A 17,353-nucleotide genomic window follows, 5' to 3' on the forward strand; every position below is an offset into this window, starting at 1 on the left:
TAATTATGTAATTAGGTGGAATGCAAAAAATAATCTGAGTATCTCCAAGCGATGGCAAATAACATTACTGCATTAATAAGTAAGAAGATGAGGCATGTGTATGTTGCAGCAAAAATGCGGAGATCCTCAGCTCATACTTGACGAGGAGAAGGGTGGAAAGGGCGCGGGGGGTGGGGGCTCCGTTCCTTTGGCTACGCTCCTGGGGGTGTAGTGTTGTGGGGTGTGCATAAACCACTGCTCCAATCGCGAATTGAATCTGTCGTCGTCCTACTGTTGCTGCCGGTCGGGCGCTCTCACGCAGACTGTTCAACAGAGCTACAGTGACCTCGCTATCAGCCCTTCAAGCTACGTCACTATATTTCGAACAATGCAGGACTGCCACAAAAACAAATATGTTGGACCAAATGATGGGAAATACATCTTATTTTGAACGTTCGTGATCCGCGAGCATCCGCCGAGTTACGCATGTCTGGTAGAAAACGAACGCAACGAACGCTTACAAGAAAAAAAAGCCAACAACTTCGGAAACGAAACTGAAACCAAACAAAAGCGCAGAACATGTATAAGTCAGCAAATACTTAATTTTTACTTTGTTAGAACACTTTCAAATAATTTCTGAGGGCAAATTCAGTCATTTGAGCGGCATGTAATTTGGGTAAGAACCCGCTTTTTGCTCATGACGTACGTGAACTATGGCCTAGAGCGCCCTCAGGCGCCGTTCGCTGCCTGTTTTTCGCGTCAATGTCTTTCAAGTGTTGCGTGGAGCGCTTGTTCGCCTGCTACACGTGTCAGCCCACCGTATGCTCGTTACGGGTTGTCGTGCTTGTATAATATCAGCAGTTTAACTTTTCCCTTTGTGCACATCGGTGTCTACAATGGCTGAACACACCGTTGAAGAGAACGGCGGCACCGCAGCTGTTTCATCAAAAGTGGGCATCGTTACGAGAAACCTCCAGGAAGTGCTCGGTGAAGCTCGAATGAATGAAATCATGAAGGAACGAGATCTGAAAATCTACTGGGGCACAGCAACAACTGGCAAACCTCACGTTGCCTATTTCGTTCCGATGTCGAAGATCGCTGACTTTTTGAAAGCGGGATGTGAGGTAACCATTCTTTTCGCAGATTTACATGCATATTTGGATAACATGAAGGCCCCTTGGGGTTTGCTCGAACTTCGAACGCAGTACTACGAGCACGTAATCAAGGCAATGTTGAAGTCCATTGGTGTGCCTCTGGAGAAGCTGAAGTTTGTGAAGGGCTCCACTTACCAGTTGAGCAAAGAGTTCTCCATGGATGTCTATCGCCTGGTGTCTTTGGTGACTGAGCATGACGCCAAGAAAGCCGGGGCTGAGGTTGTGAAGCAAGTCGAGCACCCTCTCCTTAGTAGCATGCTCTACCCATTATTGCAAGCCTTAGATGAGGAGTACTTGCATGTTGATGCGCAGTTCGGCGGTGTTGACCAGCGCAAGATTTTCACGTTTGCCGAGAAATATTTACCTCAACTGGGTTATGAAAAGCGCATTCATCTAATGAACCCCATGGTACCTGGCCTGTCGGGCGGCAAGATGAGTTCGTCGGAGGAAGATTCCAAGATCGACTTGCTGGACACCCCGGCAGCCGTGAAAAAGAAACTCAAGAAGGCTTTCTGCGAGCCAGGAAATCTAGAGGACAACGGTGTTCTTGCCTTTGTGAAGCATGTCCTTGTGCCTCTTCAGAAGCGCACTGATCTGGTAATCGAGCGCGACGAGGCACACGGTGGTAATATAACGTACTCGAGCTATGAACAGCTGGAGGAAGATTTCAAGAACCTCAAGCTACACCCAGGTGATTTGAAGGCCATGGTCGAAGTACAGCTTAATCGGCTACTAGATCCAATCAGAGAAACCTTCAATGATCCGAAGCTTCAGAAGCTGGCGGCAGATGCCTACCCACCTCCAACAAAAGTAGTTTTTGATGAAATAACCCCACAGCGCCTTGACTTGAGGGTAGGACATATCTTGGAAGTTAATGACCATCCAGATGCAGATGCACTTTATGTGTCTCGTGTAGACTTGGCTGAACCTACTGGACCCCGTACAGTTGTGAGTGGCCTACGAAACTTGGTACCTAAGGAAGCACTTCTCAACCAGAATGTCGTTCTGCTTTGCAACTTGAAGCCATCTAAGATGCGGGGCGTGGAATCACAAGCAATGGTGCTCTGCGCATCTGTGCAGGAGCCACGGCAAGTTGAGCCTCTAAAGCCACCCAGGTGAGCCTAAGCAGCAACATATAAAGGTGTATTGTGCCTGTGTGTCATTGTAGCAAGCTTTTAATGCACCACCATCCATGCTTTACAAGCATTTGAGATAGATGTGGTATTGTTTTCACTGTGGTGTGTTTAATAATACCTGCATAAAGCACAAGAATTTGCTACAGTACATTCACCAGTCTTGTAAACTGCACATTTAAGTATGTAATTGAGCAACTGTCTAGAACACTTCGATATTAGTGCCAGTTTTAGGACTTAATTTTGAGGGTGACATTTTACTGCTTGCTGTTCATCGTGTGAAGCCAGACTAATGGATGCTGCAAATTAAACACAACTTTTTTACTTTAGTACTTAAATAGGCCAAAACAGTGCAACCACCTCCAATGAAGGCCAGACAAGGAACCAGTCATAGCTGGAAATGAACTTGATGAGCATTGAGGTTCGGCATTGTTAAGAAATAATTGGACATACTTGGCACTTGTGTGTGTTCACTTGCTAGTTTGTGTCTGTCACTGCACTTAAGCATTCCCAAATAGCTGGAAATTATACTGTATTCTAGTAATTATTGGCATTGGTCACTAGTGTGACAGCAGCCTACAATTGTGTACCTCATTTGATGGTATTAAGCAGATTTTTTGTTTGCAGCAACTGCAGTCCAGGAGACCGAGTATTCATTGAAGGCTACGAGGATGCCAGCATCCAGCCAGACACCCAACTAAATCCGAAAAAGAAGATTTGGGAGAAGCTGCAGGTGGACATGAAGGTTTCCGCATCACTTGTGGCCGAGTGGGGAGGTTGTGCATTCATTGTGAATGGCCAACCTGTCACGTGTGCTTCGCTAAAGGGAGCACCCATCAAATAAGACTGCTTTGCCCTCTAAGGCTACACTCTAACTTATATGTCCTATACATAAGCTGATCGTATTTGTGTGCTATGCACACTATTGGAACCGTGAAAATGGAAAGAATGCAACGAAAGCTTATTTACTGGTGTCCGTTTATTCAAGTTGGTAGAATTGGAGACAACACCCATTCTTTGGGCCATGATAACATTGATTTTTAAGGTCAGCAATAATAGCTATGAAGTTTTTTTTTATTTGATCGCATTCACAGCACCTGGGAACTATGCCAAAGGAGCGTTATGTATGCATATATTGGAATTTTGTACCTGTTACTGCTCTATAAGCCACCATATTTTTGCATGCATTTTGTATGAAATTATGTTTTGATGAAACTATTTACACTTTATGCAGTGTGCATATGTGACTTGGAAGGACTTGTACTTTTAGAACTTCATTAATAAAGTGGCATGCTCCCAGGAACTGTTGATTCTCAACTGATCATTGGCATTCGGTAAATTAGATATGCTGATTTGCACTATGTACCTAGATGAGTGTTGCACTTTATAGAACCTAATAGAATGTATAATGTATGTAGTACCTCACGCTTGAGAATTCAACATGGAAGTTTTCTTTCTTGGCATAAATGACTCTACGCTGGTTGTGTACTTTCTCTGAAGGGGACACTAAAGGCAAACATTAATTCAAGTGATAGACTGGTGCACCAAAATGCCCTAAGATAGCAGACCTAGCTACTTAGCTACAACTGCCTCTAACTTTGCACATGTCTAAGCAAAGTAGTTAAAATGTCCAGACTGTAATAAATGCCTTCTGACAGTGTGGTAAATGTGGTACAAAAATACTAATATATTTGTAAAAAATAAAATTACGTTTCAAAATATTTTTTTACGTCTTGAAGGAGCATTTCTGAAAATTTTATGTTAGTTTTATATGCGCTGGGTTTTATTCTGAACCAAAAGAAAATGATAGTAGCTTTGATCATAGTATAACCAAAAAAAAAAGTTTACATACCAAAGATTCAAATTTTAAGCTATTTTCTTAGACAAAGCTGTTAATAAAAAACAATGTTCCAATGGCAACACATTTTGTTTGGTTCAGTAGGTGTTGCAAGCATTCAGAAACGATCTTTAAAAATCTATTTGGAAAGTACAGCGGTTGCAGAGAAAATGTTCCTTTTGTCAGCACAAAAAGTTTTGAGTGATGTCTTAGGCCAACTGCCAACAAGTTGGCCGAAGACGCTCCTGGTGCATGGGCCTCACGAATGTTCCCTTCAGATTGCCTTTTAATACCCTTTCTTTCATTCGCCTTGAACTTCCTCCTTTTCTTGCCTTTCGGAGATGCCTGAAAGCCTGCCTATCTTATCCAATCATGGTTGATCCTGTTAAGCACAGCATTGCAAAACACACCTGGTGTAACACCAAGGGTCTCAGACTTTTTGGCATTGTTGCCTTCACTGTGGTAATTAATTGCATCATAAAGAGTGGCTTTTACTATGGATGCTCCAGCAAGCTTGCAAGCTTGGGTTTTGGGCACCTATACGAAATCAAGTGTTCACACGGGAACTATTATGACACCTTTGGGGCGTATACTGAACTACTTGAAATGTTAAAGGAACTGCAGACATTATATTTGTAAACTGTTATACAATTAAAGCCATTTATACAGTTTAAATCAAGAATAACAAAGTAAGCGCCACAGTGCGTCGACCAAACTTTCGTAGCGAGCAGGCGGGGTCATGGGGGAGGGGAGTGTTTGGCGCCATTTTTTAAATACCTATCAGTATGCAGCTAAGGATGCCACTTCGTGCAAACATTTGCCATGGATGCTGGCATATTTTGGCGTTAAAATAGAAAAAATATATATATTTTTAGTCGATATTGCTATCCATCTAAGTGTCACTTTTACTGAAAAAAAGGCTTGCTACCAATCAGTGGAGCATAACCTCGGAGATCACCAGCACAGCCCAGACTCCTGTTTGCGGTTGCATCAGTGGAGTCCGTTGCAACAAGTGTTCTAAAATCGCACTGTTGCAGTGTGCTTGCATAACCAATGCTTTACCTGCTTTTTGTTTATCAATGTGCTGTTGGCTTCATAAAATCGCACTGTTGCAGTGTGCTTGCATAACCAATGCTTTACCTGCTTTTTGTTTATCAATGTGCTGTTGGCTTCATTTTCTGGTGCCGTTGTCTTAACAGCAGCAGATGGTGGAGTATGATGTGTTCCAAAACTTTGACATCTAATTTATCATCCATGATTTGAATTTTGGAAGAACAGTGCAGTCCCTTGTCATGAATTTCTCTGCAACCAAGTCCTTGGCACAAAAAAAAAAAAAAAAAATATTGCAAGGTTTCGTTTGTGTAATACAACTGTATAGATTCATTATTTGCTTTAGTATGCACTGAACACAAATCCCTTGTTCCATGACCTACTGATATTGGCTAGTACATTCAATTGTTTGTTTAAAGTTATGCATGGCTTTTAATAAGTTAAATGCAGACTAGGCAACTTATTGGACAAGGACATCTCTTAGGCTTGAAGAAGCCCTGAAACACATTATTCTGAAACCTTGCCAACATGCTGGAATGATTTTTATGCCTTTCACGGAGTACATTCCCGAACAAATATTGAAAAAGACGCAATATGAATGGGGATATACAAAGTGCAATGTTTACGTTCCTCATTCCACCACAACTCATCGGTTTTTCTCAGCTGGAGTGCTTATGGTAACCCCTCGATGTTGGTTTTTAACGAAGGTGCCCAAGAGCGACGAAGGAGTGACGACTGGACAAGGTGGGATGTGTTATTTGTCACTTGTGCATTTCCTAGAAGATCTGGAGAAACGGAAAACCTTATTCAACATGCCCCCCCCCCCCCCCCATGTCCAGGGCTCGAAGATCTGGAGGGGTGTGCTCACATACATCACTTGCGAGTAATTCTTGGTCATTAATGACAGCTCAGTGCTTGCCGTGACGTCATCGCTGACATTGCACAAAGTGGACAAAAAATAATTCACAGCCTTGAAAGCTGCAGGAGAAAGCAAGCAATCTATTCTGCAAGATTGTAGCTTCCCTGCTGCATGCAGCAGAACAATATTTGACTTGCATGTTCACTGCAGTACTTTCTGCAGATTGGGGACATTTTCTTACCATGTTCAAAAAAAAGTTTATCAGTGCCCCATTAGGGGAAGCAAAGCATAATCTAATTTTATATGCATTGCACATCTGATAACAGAGTGTAAAACTAGGGATATAGCAAAGAAAAGAGATGCACAGTATTTGTTATGTCCCTCATTTTGCATACTGTTACGTGATCATCATTAATAAACTAGCCCAAAAACCGTTCTAGTGAAACATTGCACATATCTGCCTTGTGTATACACCTGAAGGGCACTGACATGTATTTAAAAAAAACTTCAAAAAGACTTTAAAAAGAACTTCAGTACATGCATTGTTAAGTCCTTGAGTTCCAATCTTTAAATTGTTAATTTGCTAAATTTTGGTGGCATCTGTATCTGTATGGTGGTATCTGTATCTGCATGACATTCAATAGACAAGGAAGTATCACCAATGCTACGATTGTGAAAGCAAAAAAATGCACATTGTTATGCTTGTGCTGCTAAAGGTATTGCTGGGCTGGCATAGTGTAAACATTTTTATTCCAATTCTGTTTGTCCTCACACTTCGTTAGTGAACTGAGCAGTTCTTCACCCATGTTATCACCAGGATTGGCTAGTTGTGAGCAGTGGATGATGAAGGAATAGTGTTGAGCGAAAGGAATCCTTACATTATACTGCCCCTGCTTCACAAAAACTACTGTTGTCACTTTTAATTGCCTAAAAAAGCCGAACAAAAACACTTATCGACCAGTGCTACTTTTTCTGGCAGACACAACACAATGTTCTGTTACAAATGTCATGAAGATGAATTCACAAAAATGTTTTGAATGAACTTATGTCTTTTTGTATAGCCACTATAGCCATCAAGTGGAAGCCAGTTGGGACTGGCTAATTCTGTGCCGCTTCTATATTGCACACAAGCTTTGAACTGTTAGTAGTTTGCTTGATCTGCTTCATTTTTTACCAACAGGTTTCACATTCTTCTTTGGAGATGCGATTATAAGATATTGGTGCATGGCTTACAGTGGTGTTTTGGCATTATGCACATGTACTCCTGGCAGAAATATTGTCAATCCTGGCTTCCATAAAAAATGCTTAAGACTAGCAACCTAAACATACTGCCTAAATGGGGGATGTGCAGTCTGCACTCTAACGAATGAAATTCTTGCAAGAGAGTGCAGTCTGCACAGGTGATGCTGATGACACTTGCACCAATTCCTCCAACTGAAAGCTGGCATCCAACAGACTGGTGGATTCCAACTTTACATTCCACGAATCTTCTTCCACGTTGCGAGTTTTCGCAGAATTCATTTTGTCGATCTCTCACAGCCAACTGCTGGCCTCTTGGTTGGCTCAGCTGGTAGAGCGACTACTCCAAAAAGGTGATGCCAGGTTCAATCCCTGGAACAGGAAAAATTTTTCTGCAACTGTAAAGCTTCCTTAAGAGGAACATATACGAGTTTCCTTTGTAGATTACTAGTGTTGTGAATGCCAACTTTCCTTTTCATGGCGTGATTTGCAGCACGAAGTTGCAGTGCGGAAAAAAAAATAATGGAGGGTTAGTGAAAGGAACAAATGTGCAGCAAGGAATCTGAAAGTCACCTTTCAGTTTCAGGCTGCAAGTGTACTCTCACCGAAATTTCCTTTTTGCCAAGCCCTTGTTCACACTTTCAAACAAAAGTAGAGTATTTGACCATAGCCTTATAAGTGCATGACTTGATTGCAGCTCAAAGCTTGGAAGTGCGGAACATGGGTTTAGTGGAAAAGAACGAACACAAGCACTGTATAGCGACGGTTACTACAATGCCACCAGCTTGGCACAAATCTGGACTTGTGTCCCTTGAAATGCAGAAAGCGGATCACTGCCCGTGCTTCAGCCGACTCTCCCATTGCTCTAGCGGTGTCCTGCGGTACATGTTATACAATTCTATTCCGCTAAAGCTAGAGAGGCGTGCGCTCATTTTGATGTCTACTTATGGTACCAATAGTACGAACTTAATGAACACCCCTGGAACATGTAAAAAAGTTACTCTGTATGTGCACTAGCAACCACGATGCTTTGCTTCCATGACTGCTAGTATAATTGCAGCTTTTCAAGAACTTGGGGTACCAGTTTAGGTTGCATACGCCTCTGAATCACTTTCAGTTATGGAACGTACTCCCGTCTAACGAAAAAACATGCTGTGCAGTTAACAACCATGAAGGCCTCCTCTTTATGGTTACTAAGTATGAAGCTTGGTTATTCATTTTTCCAAGTACAAATTTATGTTGCACTCATAGTTTAAATGCTCCACTGACTTTAGCTGAAGAAATTGTAGGTTAGCATTCCAATAAATATTGCAGCATATATATGACAAAAATTACTGCAAGCTCTGCAGAGTGTGGATGCAATAATAGCAATCTGCCACTATTTTAGACATGACTTGCAGCGCACACATAGAATGATGAAAGACAAGCTCCGTCTCTCGTCATTCTTGCTGTCCCTTTATGTATGCGCTGCAAGTCATGTTTGCAATGGAACACCAACTAGCCTGTACCCAAACCCTGCTTCACTATTTTAGACACCTGTTGCAGGTGCTCTTTCAATGATAATGCTTGTATTTGTTTTGATTTTGTTAGTTCTAAAATGCTAATTGCAGGCATGTTATCCAGGTTCACCAAAACCTTTCGTGGCACTTTACAACATTTTGTTTCACCGATACTTTTACAGTGAAATTATTGTGCAATAGTGTGCAGTCTATGCAACATGATGGGTGACTGGCTTTCATCACTGCTGGCCACAAGTGATGCAGACCACACATTTCAATTTAGATCAAAGCAATCAACTATACGACACAAAAGCACAAGGCACTTGCTGGGCAGGAAAAGGAGTTCAGTGTTCTCACATGCTTCTTGTTATTGCCATCTTGTACCCCATCGTGTTCTTTGCAGTAAGAATGGGCAACACACACTTCATAAATAAACAGTTTATTATGTACATATGTATATGTCTCTCTATATATATATTTATATATACTTGTTCACAGAAGCGACGTTTGCTCAACACAGTAAATACATATGTACAAGAACAAAATAAAACTGTGACATTCACACTTTGAAACTGCACTAGTGGTAGTCCTGCACAAAAAATGTACAGCTCGTCTATATTGCACACAGACACAGGCAAAAAACTTAATGCTCTTGCAAGACTGAATGCTATTAAAGTCATTGTTTGGTCTAGTCTATGACAGCACTGTGTTGCAACAACTGTCACATGCACTAGAAATGCTTGGCCTGCAGGTGCGGTCCGGATGAAATGGCAGAACATTTTTCTTTAAGGAACCACATGTCTCCTGTTCACAGATGAAAAACACAAGATATGAATAGATGCATAATGTCTATAAATAGGCACTTACAGAAACAAACACGCACAGCAAGGAGTTGTGGCAGGAGGATCACTTATGCAGAACCTAGAAGAATTGGGCATATGCTTGCCTTGCCATCTTCTACATACGTAGTGCCATTCTGTTGTGCGCTTGATCACAACTTTAGATTACCTCTGTATCACATGCAAAGAACTGCAAGAAGCTAGCATGCACATCACATTATTTTTGTTTTGTCATGTCTAATACTGGTAAAAAAGAATTTTAGCATGGGTCCTCCAATATGTCTGCTTTCTAGAGAAAGTAATATTGTGCAGTGTGGTCTGGTTGATACAATGACACTTCTTTCCACACAATATGGCCAACACTGCAATACTGTTCACACACTGCATAACTAAACACCGCTCGCACATGCTACATCCAAAATGTTTGCCCTGGTCTGGCTCGCTTTACGATCGCAACAACATTATAAAGCCACTCTATGGTAAATGGTAAGGCTCCTGTGTAGATAGCTTTGCTGCACTGTACGTTCAGGAATGGGAATTCTAAAACCTAAATTCTTCTTTGCATTCTAACACATTCAGACACTTCCTATTTAACCACAAAACACAGACAAAACTTGCACTACTGGGTTACATGCCAAATGGCTGCCATGTGGGAGCAATCTGATCAACAGTAGAACGTCTTAATAATTGAAAGTCCAGAGCTTGCACAGCAGCATTCATTCAAAGGCATTATGGTGCAAGACTACTTGTAGGGCTTTTCAAGCCTTGCAAACTGTCATGCGACTATAAAGGTTGAAAGCACACTACATTAAAACAGCATGCAATGAGCTTTGTACCATGGCAGAACATTTAAGTAGGAGTGCATTCTCAAAACAATCAACCACCACTGCACTGTTCAACGCAGAAATCTGATGAGTTCAGATTCTGGCTCAACACGATGTTAAACGACCAACTTCAACTAATATCAGTGCAAGGGAAAAGCCATGCTCCATCAATGCAAATTCATAAAAATATCAAACCAAGGGCACAGCCCAATATGCACCAAATATCGGTGTTTCTGTCCACACTGCACTGCACACACCAGTTTTGTCACCTATGTACAGGGACTCCACTGGGCAACGTTCTTGGGTGCCTCACACACTTCACAAGACTTCCTGCATGTCAGAGCAAACTGTGATGAGCACACTGGCACGCACAATTAACGAGACGCAGCTCTTGCACCAAACAAGACCAGTACCATCTTGCAGAATGTTAAAAATGATGTGAACTCGTCTGTCATATGCAGACTGTGTTCTCATAAACTGCACATGCAATGGTAGTTTTTGCCAAATGGTGCAAAAGGCATCACTTAAGAGGATAATTTGAACAAAAATGGAATACTTGTAGGCACACCTGAGTATATTTGCAATCTTTTTTTCACTTGATTCTCAGAATTACTTGCTGCCATTTTTTTAGCTAACAACTGAAGTGATAAAACTTCCCAGGACACCTAATGCTGAGAGTATTATCAGAAAGTTTACCACTGAAGAACAGAAACCAGCCCGTGCATTGGCATTCGTGATTTTAGTGAAATGAAAGTGTGATGCATTGTGAACTGCACTTTTTTTTTGTGTGTGTAATCCAGTCAACAAAAGTAGGTTAATGGCTGAGTGACCCATTTGATCCCTCTACACCCAAGAGAGCAGAAATTCCTCAATTGCCCATTATCAACTTCAGCTCGTACAACTGCCCTCTGCATCAGCACTAGCAATGAAACCAATGACTTGCATGGACAATCAGTCCTTGAATAAATACCCAGCTGGGCTGATTACCACAACGATGCATTGCTTCACTTTGCTACAGTGGGTAATAATGCAAAGCACAAGGCATAAGAATCAAGCACAGGTGAACGAAAATTTTTCAAAATGTTATCCTTAGCCTAGAAGTGTTGTGCTAGAAATGCTGAGAAACAAATGAAAGAAAAAATAACCAGCAAAGAAAAAATAAGGAAAATGAAAACCTGGCCTATTTTTATGACTGCTGGCAGCATGAGAAAAACCATAATATTTTGAGTCACCATCTACTCCCCACCCATCATTCGTAATATACACAGAAACGGGAATGGTCCATTTTTCGGTGCATACAAGTTCATGAAGCAAAGCACAAAAAAATGCTGGGCACAAACAGTAGTGTAGCTCTATACAGCGGAACCCCGTTGATACGATCTTCGCGGGAACCAGAAAATAAAACGTATCATCCAAAAATCGTATCATCCAAAGCAAGCCCCAAAACGTAAGAAAACAGGCTTACTTGGTGACAAACTCGCTAGCAAAGCTTCCTGTGGAGTCAAGTAATACTGCTCTGCACAACACACGTGTTATGCGGAGCAGCATCATGACACCGCACGAACCGCAGTCAACACACTTTTATTGAGCAACAAGTTTTCGCTGAACTTTCTTTTTTTTCAAAGTTCGTAAACAAGTTATTTTGAAAGATAACAAGTTCCTTGACAACCGAATGAAAATACATTGCTCCTATGCGATGGCCGGGGAACGAAAAAAAAACAAAAAACGTATCATCCTGAAAAACGCATTACGCAGAATCGTATCAACGAGGTTCCACTGTATAGACTACCTCATAATGATGCAAAAAGTTCCATTTGCAAGTTGCCCCAGTAAAGTCATCAAGCAAGGCCTCATGGCAGGTTTCTTTGCAATTTTCTTGGTTGAGAAGCTCTGCAACTGCTGCACAATCACTTGTGGGTGCTAGTCGCTGATTCAATTTACATATATTACACATGTTTTTTCACACTCAGTGTGGAAAATTAAACTGGCAAAAAAATTACATGCACAGCAGCTATACAATGTTATTACAATGGCCATGAGTGGAGTTGTCTACAGGAGTGGGCAGTTTCTTGATGGATGTAGTTTTCACGATAAGTAGAACCCCGCTGTTACGTTCCCGGGTTGATGAAAACTGAAGACGACGAAGAGGAGAGAACGCGTGAGAAAAGGCTCGCGCTAGCGCCATCTTTGAGCAGTCGGTTCAATAAACCGCTACCGGCGGACGCGCAGTCGCTTCGTTCCTTACATTTATGGTGCCGTGAAACCCGGGAGACGACTGGCGTCCTGCACCGACGATGGATCGACTGCGACGCAGCAGAGGCGTACTTCGAGCCGCTGCTACAAGGCTCATCTCGTCCGCTACCGAAGCGCTACAAGCCGAGCATCCTTCGCCATCCGACCTGCAAGTTATTCTGGATGACCTGCAGGACAAGGACTCGGCACTAGCAGCGCTCAACGAGATGATTGCCGACCTCATGGACGATGGTGACGAGTATGAGGCGGAAGCCACCGTCGCTCTGGAGTACCACGACAAGATCCGCAACACCATGAGCCGGGTCCGCTTCATTCTGAATTCTGCTGCAAGAGCCGGAGACAGCGCCACACAGAGCGTTCTGAGCGACACCGCCACCCAAGGCGTCTCCACTCAAGCAAGTTCCCGAGCACCGTTACACCGAGTTGCCCTACCGAAACTACAGGTACCCGTTTTCTCCGGTGAACTTCGCGAGTGGCAGGGCTTCTGGGAACATTTCGAGGCCACGATCCATAACAACCGCGAGCTGTCCGACATCGAGAAATTTTCGTACTTAAGATCATACTTAACCGGAACAGCGAAGCGTGCAATCGAAGGTGTGCGTCTGGCGGAAGCGAACTACGCTGTAGCAGTGAAATTGCTCCAAGAGAGGTTCGGCCGTCATACCGCCCTCGTTGACGACCACATCGACTGTTTACTTGCCATTGCGCCCATTGATCGCTCTTCTCAAGTATCGCAGCTGCGGGAACTCTACGAAGAGGTGCACTTTCGTACAAGCTGCCTCGACAGCCTCGGCGTTCCAGCGTCAGAATACGCGGTCATCCTTCATCGCGTTCTTATGCGATCGCTTCCCGAAGATATCGCTATTCTCTACCGTCAACGCATGAAGGAGACTGAGCCCGATGACGGGGCTACTCCGAGGTCGCGGCAAGAGGAGGTGAGAAAGGTCATGAAGTTCCTGCAGGTGCAAGTCGAGAGCAGAGAAGAGAGCCACGCCTCCCGTTCAAGGTGCCTACCGAAAACTACCTCCGCGGGACAAGGGCGGTGCCGACCTTGTCTACCACCGCCGGTACCGTCAGCATTAGCCTTGGCCGCAGGATCAGCATCGAACGAGCATCCCTGCTGTGTACTGTGTGATGACCGTGACCACACCATAAAGGACTGCCACGCCACTTTGTCAGCCCACGAGATCAGACGCCGGCTTGCTGGAAAGAACTGTTGTTTTAAATGTGGCAGAGAGGGCCATGTAGCACGAATGTGCCGCAACGCCGCGTGGATCAAGTGCAAGTTATGCTCGAAACGTCACCTTTCCGTACTTTGCGCCATATGGAACCAAGATCGCAACTACCCGTCTCCGGAGAGCAGGGATCCACTTGTCCACCATGATCCAACGAAAAGTGTCAAGCCGCCAGTGACAAGTGCTCCAGCTAGTAGTGATATGTCTGCACCTATCTTGATGCAAACGGCCACAGTTTGGGCGTCCGGAAAACACAATTCCGTGTTAGTTCGACTACTGCTTGACACCGGCAGCCAGAGAACCTTTATTCGACGCGACCTGTCCAAAAGGCTCGACCTGCCTTCCCTCGGGACAGAAGACCTCTCTCTCTGGACGTTTGGCACTTCTAAGTGTTCCCGCCCTTACAGCTGTCGAAGTGTCAAGCTCGAACTTCATAGTCGGTTCGACTCACGTAGCGTCACCGTAGATGCGTTGGAGGTACCGGAAGTCTGCACCGTGAAGACTCCAGCCATCGGACCAGATCTCCTCGCACAGTTGCGTGAACGCAAGATGTTTGTCGCAGATGATAATCGACTGGGCGATCGGCCGATACCGACAATCAGTGTCCTTATAGGATCAGATTGCTATTGGCGCATAGTGACCGGAAGAATAGAACGTCTACGCAGCGATCTATGCGCGGTTGAGACGGTCTTCGGTTGGCTAGTGCAAGGCGTCTACCCAGTAAGGCCCGCCAATGCCTTGCCTAATTGGAACTGCAGCGCATCTGCCCTATTCCTTGCGTGTGAGCGGAATGGGCAAGCCGAACCTGACATTGCTGACCCGACGGAGATGTGGCGACTCGATGCAATAGGGATAACCGACCCTCAGGATACCGCTGGAGTTTGTGACCAAACGGCAATGACTCAGTTCACACAGTACGTGCACAAGGAAGCTGGACGTTACGTGGTTCCTCTGATGATAAGGCACCAGGGAAGACTGACTAGCACCAATCGAAGTGTCGCCGAAAACCGGCTCAGACGCCAGCTTCAGCGCTTCGACGGACAACAGGAGCTACTCCAGGAGTATGACCGCACCATCAGTGAGTACTTCAAAGAAGGTCACGCCGAACGTGTCGACACCTCTCGAGAACCCGAAGCGACGGTTTACTACCTTCCGCACCATGCAGTCATCCGTCGGGAAGCTATCACTACGAAGATACGCGTAGTGTTTGACGCCTCTTCCCATGAACGGGGCGAGTCATCGCTCAACGATATCTTGGACAAAGGGGTGAAACTTGGTGCCGAGCTCTTGCAACTGCTTGTACAGTTCAGGATGAACCCAATTATCCTGACAGCGGACATCCGGAAGGCTTTCCTTCAAATTTCAATCCGACCTGAAGACCGCGACGCTCTCCGCTTTCTATGGGTTGACCGACTGCCCGGCGACGAGGGGAAAATACCTTCCATCGTCGAATGGCGAATGACTCGTGTGCCCTTCGGAGCGTCGTCTAGCCCTTTCCTTCTATCTGCTACTTTGCAGCATCACTTCGAAATGTGGAAAAGGGCTCAGCCAATAATAGCTACACGCCTAAAGACATCATTCTACGTGGACGACCTCGTCATAGGAGCTTCCACTGAAGAAGAGGCCCTCGAAATCTACCGTGCTGCATTAGCCATCTTAGCAGATGCAAGTATGGAGTTGAGAAAGTGGTGCTCCAACTCCAGCGTTCTTTGCCATCAATTCCTGAAGGACAACACTTCTCTCGACACCATTGGAGAAGCCAAAGCAACAACAAAGCTGCTTGGCTTCGTATGGGACCGCGAAGCTGACGATATCGTGCTTACCACCAAAGCCGTTTCCGAGTATGTCGCTGCGCACTCAGCCACGAAACGCACCATTCTGCAGTCATTCGCAAGAATCTATGATCCTTTAGGTCTTATGGCTCCGTTCATCATTCGAGCGAAATTATTGTTCCAGCAGCTGTGGCGTAGGAACTCACCGTGGGATGAGCCATTACCGGAAGACGTCGAGAAACAGTGGGAAGGCTGGACATCCGAACTACCAACGCTCTCCTCGCTGCGAATTCCACGCTGCGTCATCTGTCACAATCCGCGACAGATTTCACCGTTTGAACTTCACCTGTTCTGCGATGCAAGCCCGCTGGTATACGGCGTAGCCGTCTACATGCGCTACGAGATCAGAGGAGGAACAGTTAAGGTTCAGCTGCTCATGAGCAAGTGCAGGGTCGCACCGCTGAAGACTACCTCGCTGCCACGCCTAGAGCTGCTTGCGTGCCTGTTGGCTGCCAGGCTTTGGAACTACCTCCGAGGAATTCCAGAGACATCCAGCTGTCAGGGCGTGTTTTGGAGCGACTCATCGATAGCCCTACACTGGATTGCTGCTGACGCGAGACGTTGGGAGACTTTCGTGAGAAACCGTGTTCTCGAAATCCAACGCTTGACTTCGGGGTATTCTTGGAGGCACTGTGCAGGCACCGACAACCCAGCAGATTTGCTCACGCGTGGAGTAGCAGCCCAGTTATTGACGCGCAAGTTTTGCTGGTGGACCGGTCCTACGTGGTTGTCACAGCCCCATTTGCAATGGCCTGCGAATATTTGTTCTGCTCCTTCACCGGAGGCCCTTTCTAGCGAGACCAGTGAAGAGATATCCGCTTGCCCCACCGCAGTAGTGGTACTCTCGTCGCCCCCACACGAGCCATTGCTTGAGGTTGCAAGCTTTGGACGCCTCTCCCGATTACTGCGAGTAACGGCTTGGATCATGCGGTTTCGTCGGAACGCTTCGCAGAACATGCCATCTTGTACCGGACCACTTACGGCGTCAGAGTTGCACCAGGCGGAGATGTATTGGTTGAGGCATGTCCAACACTCCGCATTCGCAATCGAAGTCAAGGCCTTGGAGGAAGAACAACGAGTTCCCAACACCTCCAGTGTGCTGACGCTACAGCCGTTTCTCGACCGTGACAGACTACTTCGTGTAGGAGGCCGACTGCAGCAGCTTAACGACCGAGAGGAATTGAAGCATCCGATCTTGCTTCCTTCAGATCACCGGTTCACCGACCTCTTGGTTGATGCAACACACGTAAGGCTCCTACATGGAGGAGTTCAGCTCACCCTCCTGGACCTTCGGGAACGCTTTTGGATCCTCAAGGGGCGTCGCACAGTGAAGCGCGTTCTGAAAGCGTGCTTAGCATGCCGCCGACGGCGCCTACTTCCCGAAGCTGCCCCTGTAGCACCCTTGCCAAGGGAAAGAATTAGTGAAGCAACACCGTTTGAAGTGGTGGGAATTGACTTCTGCGGGCCACTCTATTGTCGTGCTGAATTACCATCCACTGTAAAAGTGTACATCGTTGTTTTTTCTTGTGCTGTGACGAGGGCAGTACACCTGGAGCTCACCACAGATATGACAGCGCAAGCATTTTTGCTAGCCTTCAGACGCTTTGCAGCACGACGTGG

The 17,353-nt window shown here is 45.1% G+C and overlaps 2 protein-coding genes across 2 annotated transcripts in view; one reads left to right on the plus strand and one right to left on the minus strand.

Moving 5' to 3' along the window:
- Positions 1-727: 727 nt before the first annotated feature.
- Positions 728-3,569, plus strand: LOC119456710 (tyrosine--tRNA ligase, cytoplasmic). The gene is made up of 2 exons (XM_037718536.2): positions 728-2,248; positions 2,894-3,569. Exons 1-2 carry the CDS (start codon positions 876-878, stop codon positions 3,108-3,110), a joined length of 1,590 nt encoding a protein of 529 aa, XP_037574464.1. The 5' UTR covers positions 728-875; the 3' UTR covers positions 3,111-3,569.
- A 5,604-nt stretch (positions 3,570-9,173) lies between these two features.
- The window catches only part of LOC119456701 (zinc metalloproteinase-disintegrin-like EoMP06), a 125,030-nt gene continuing 116,850 nt past the window's right edge, over positions 9,174-17,353 (minus strand). The window contains exon 21 of the mRNA XM_049664866.1: positions 9,174-10,743. Within this exon, the coding sequence (XP_049520823.1) occupies positions 10,732-10,743 (12 nt within the window). The 3' untranslated portion in view covers positions 9,174-10,731. The remainder of the gene's footprint in view (positions 10,744-17,353) is intronic.

This window comes from Dermacentor silvarum, chromosome 1, assembly GCF_013339745.2.
Source record: "Dermacentor silvarum isolate Dsil-2018 chromosome 1, BIME_Dsil_1.4, whole genome shotgun sequence".
Lineage (NCBI taxonomy): Eukaryota > Metazoa > Arthropoda > Arachnida > Ixodida > Ixodidae > Dermacentor > Dermacentor silvarum.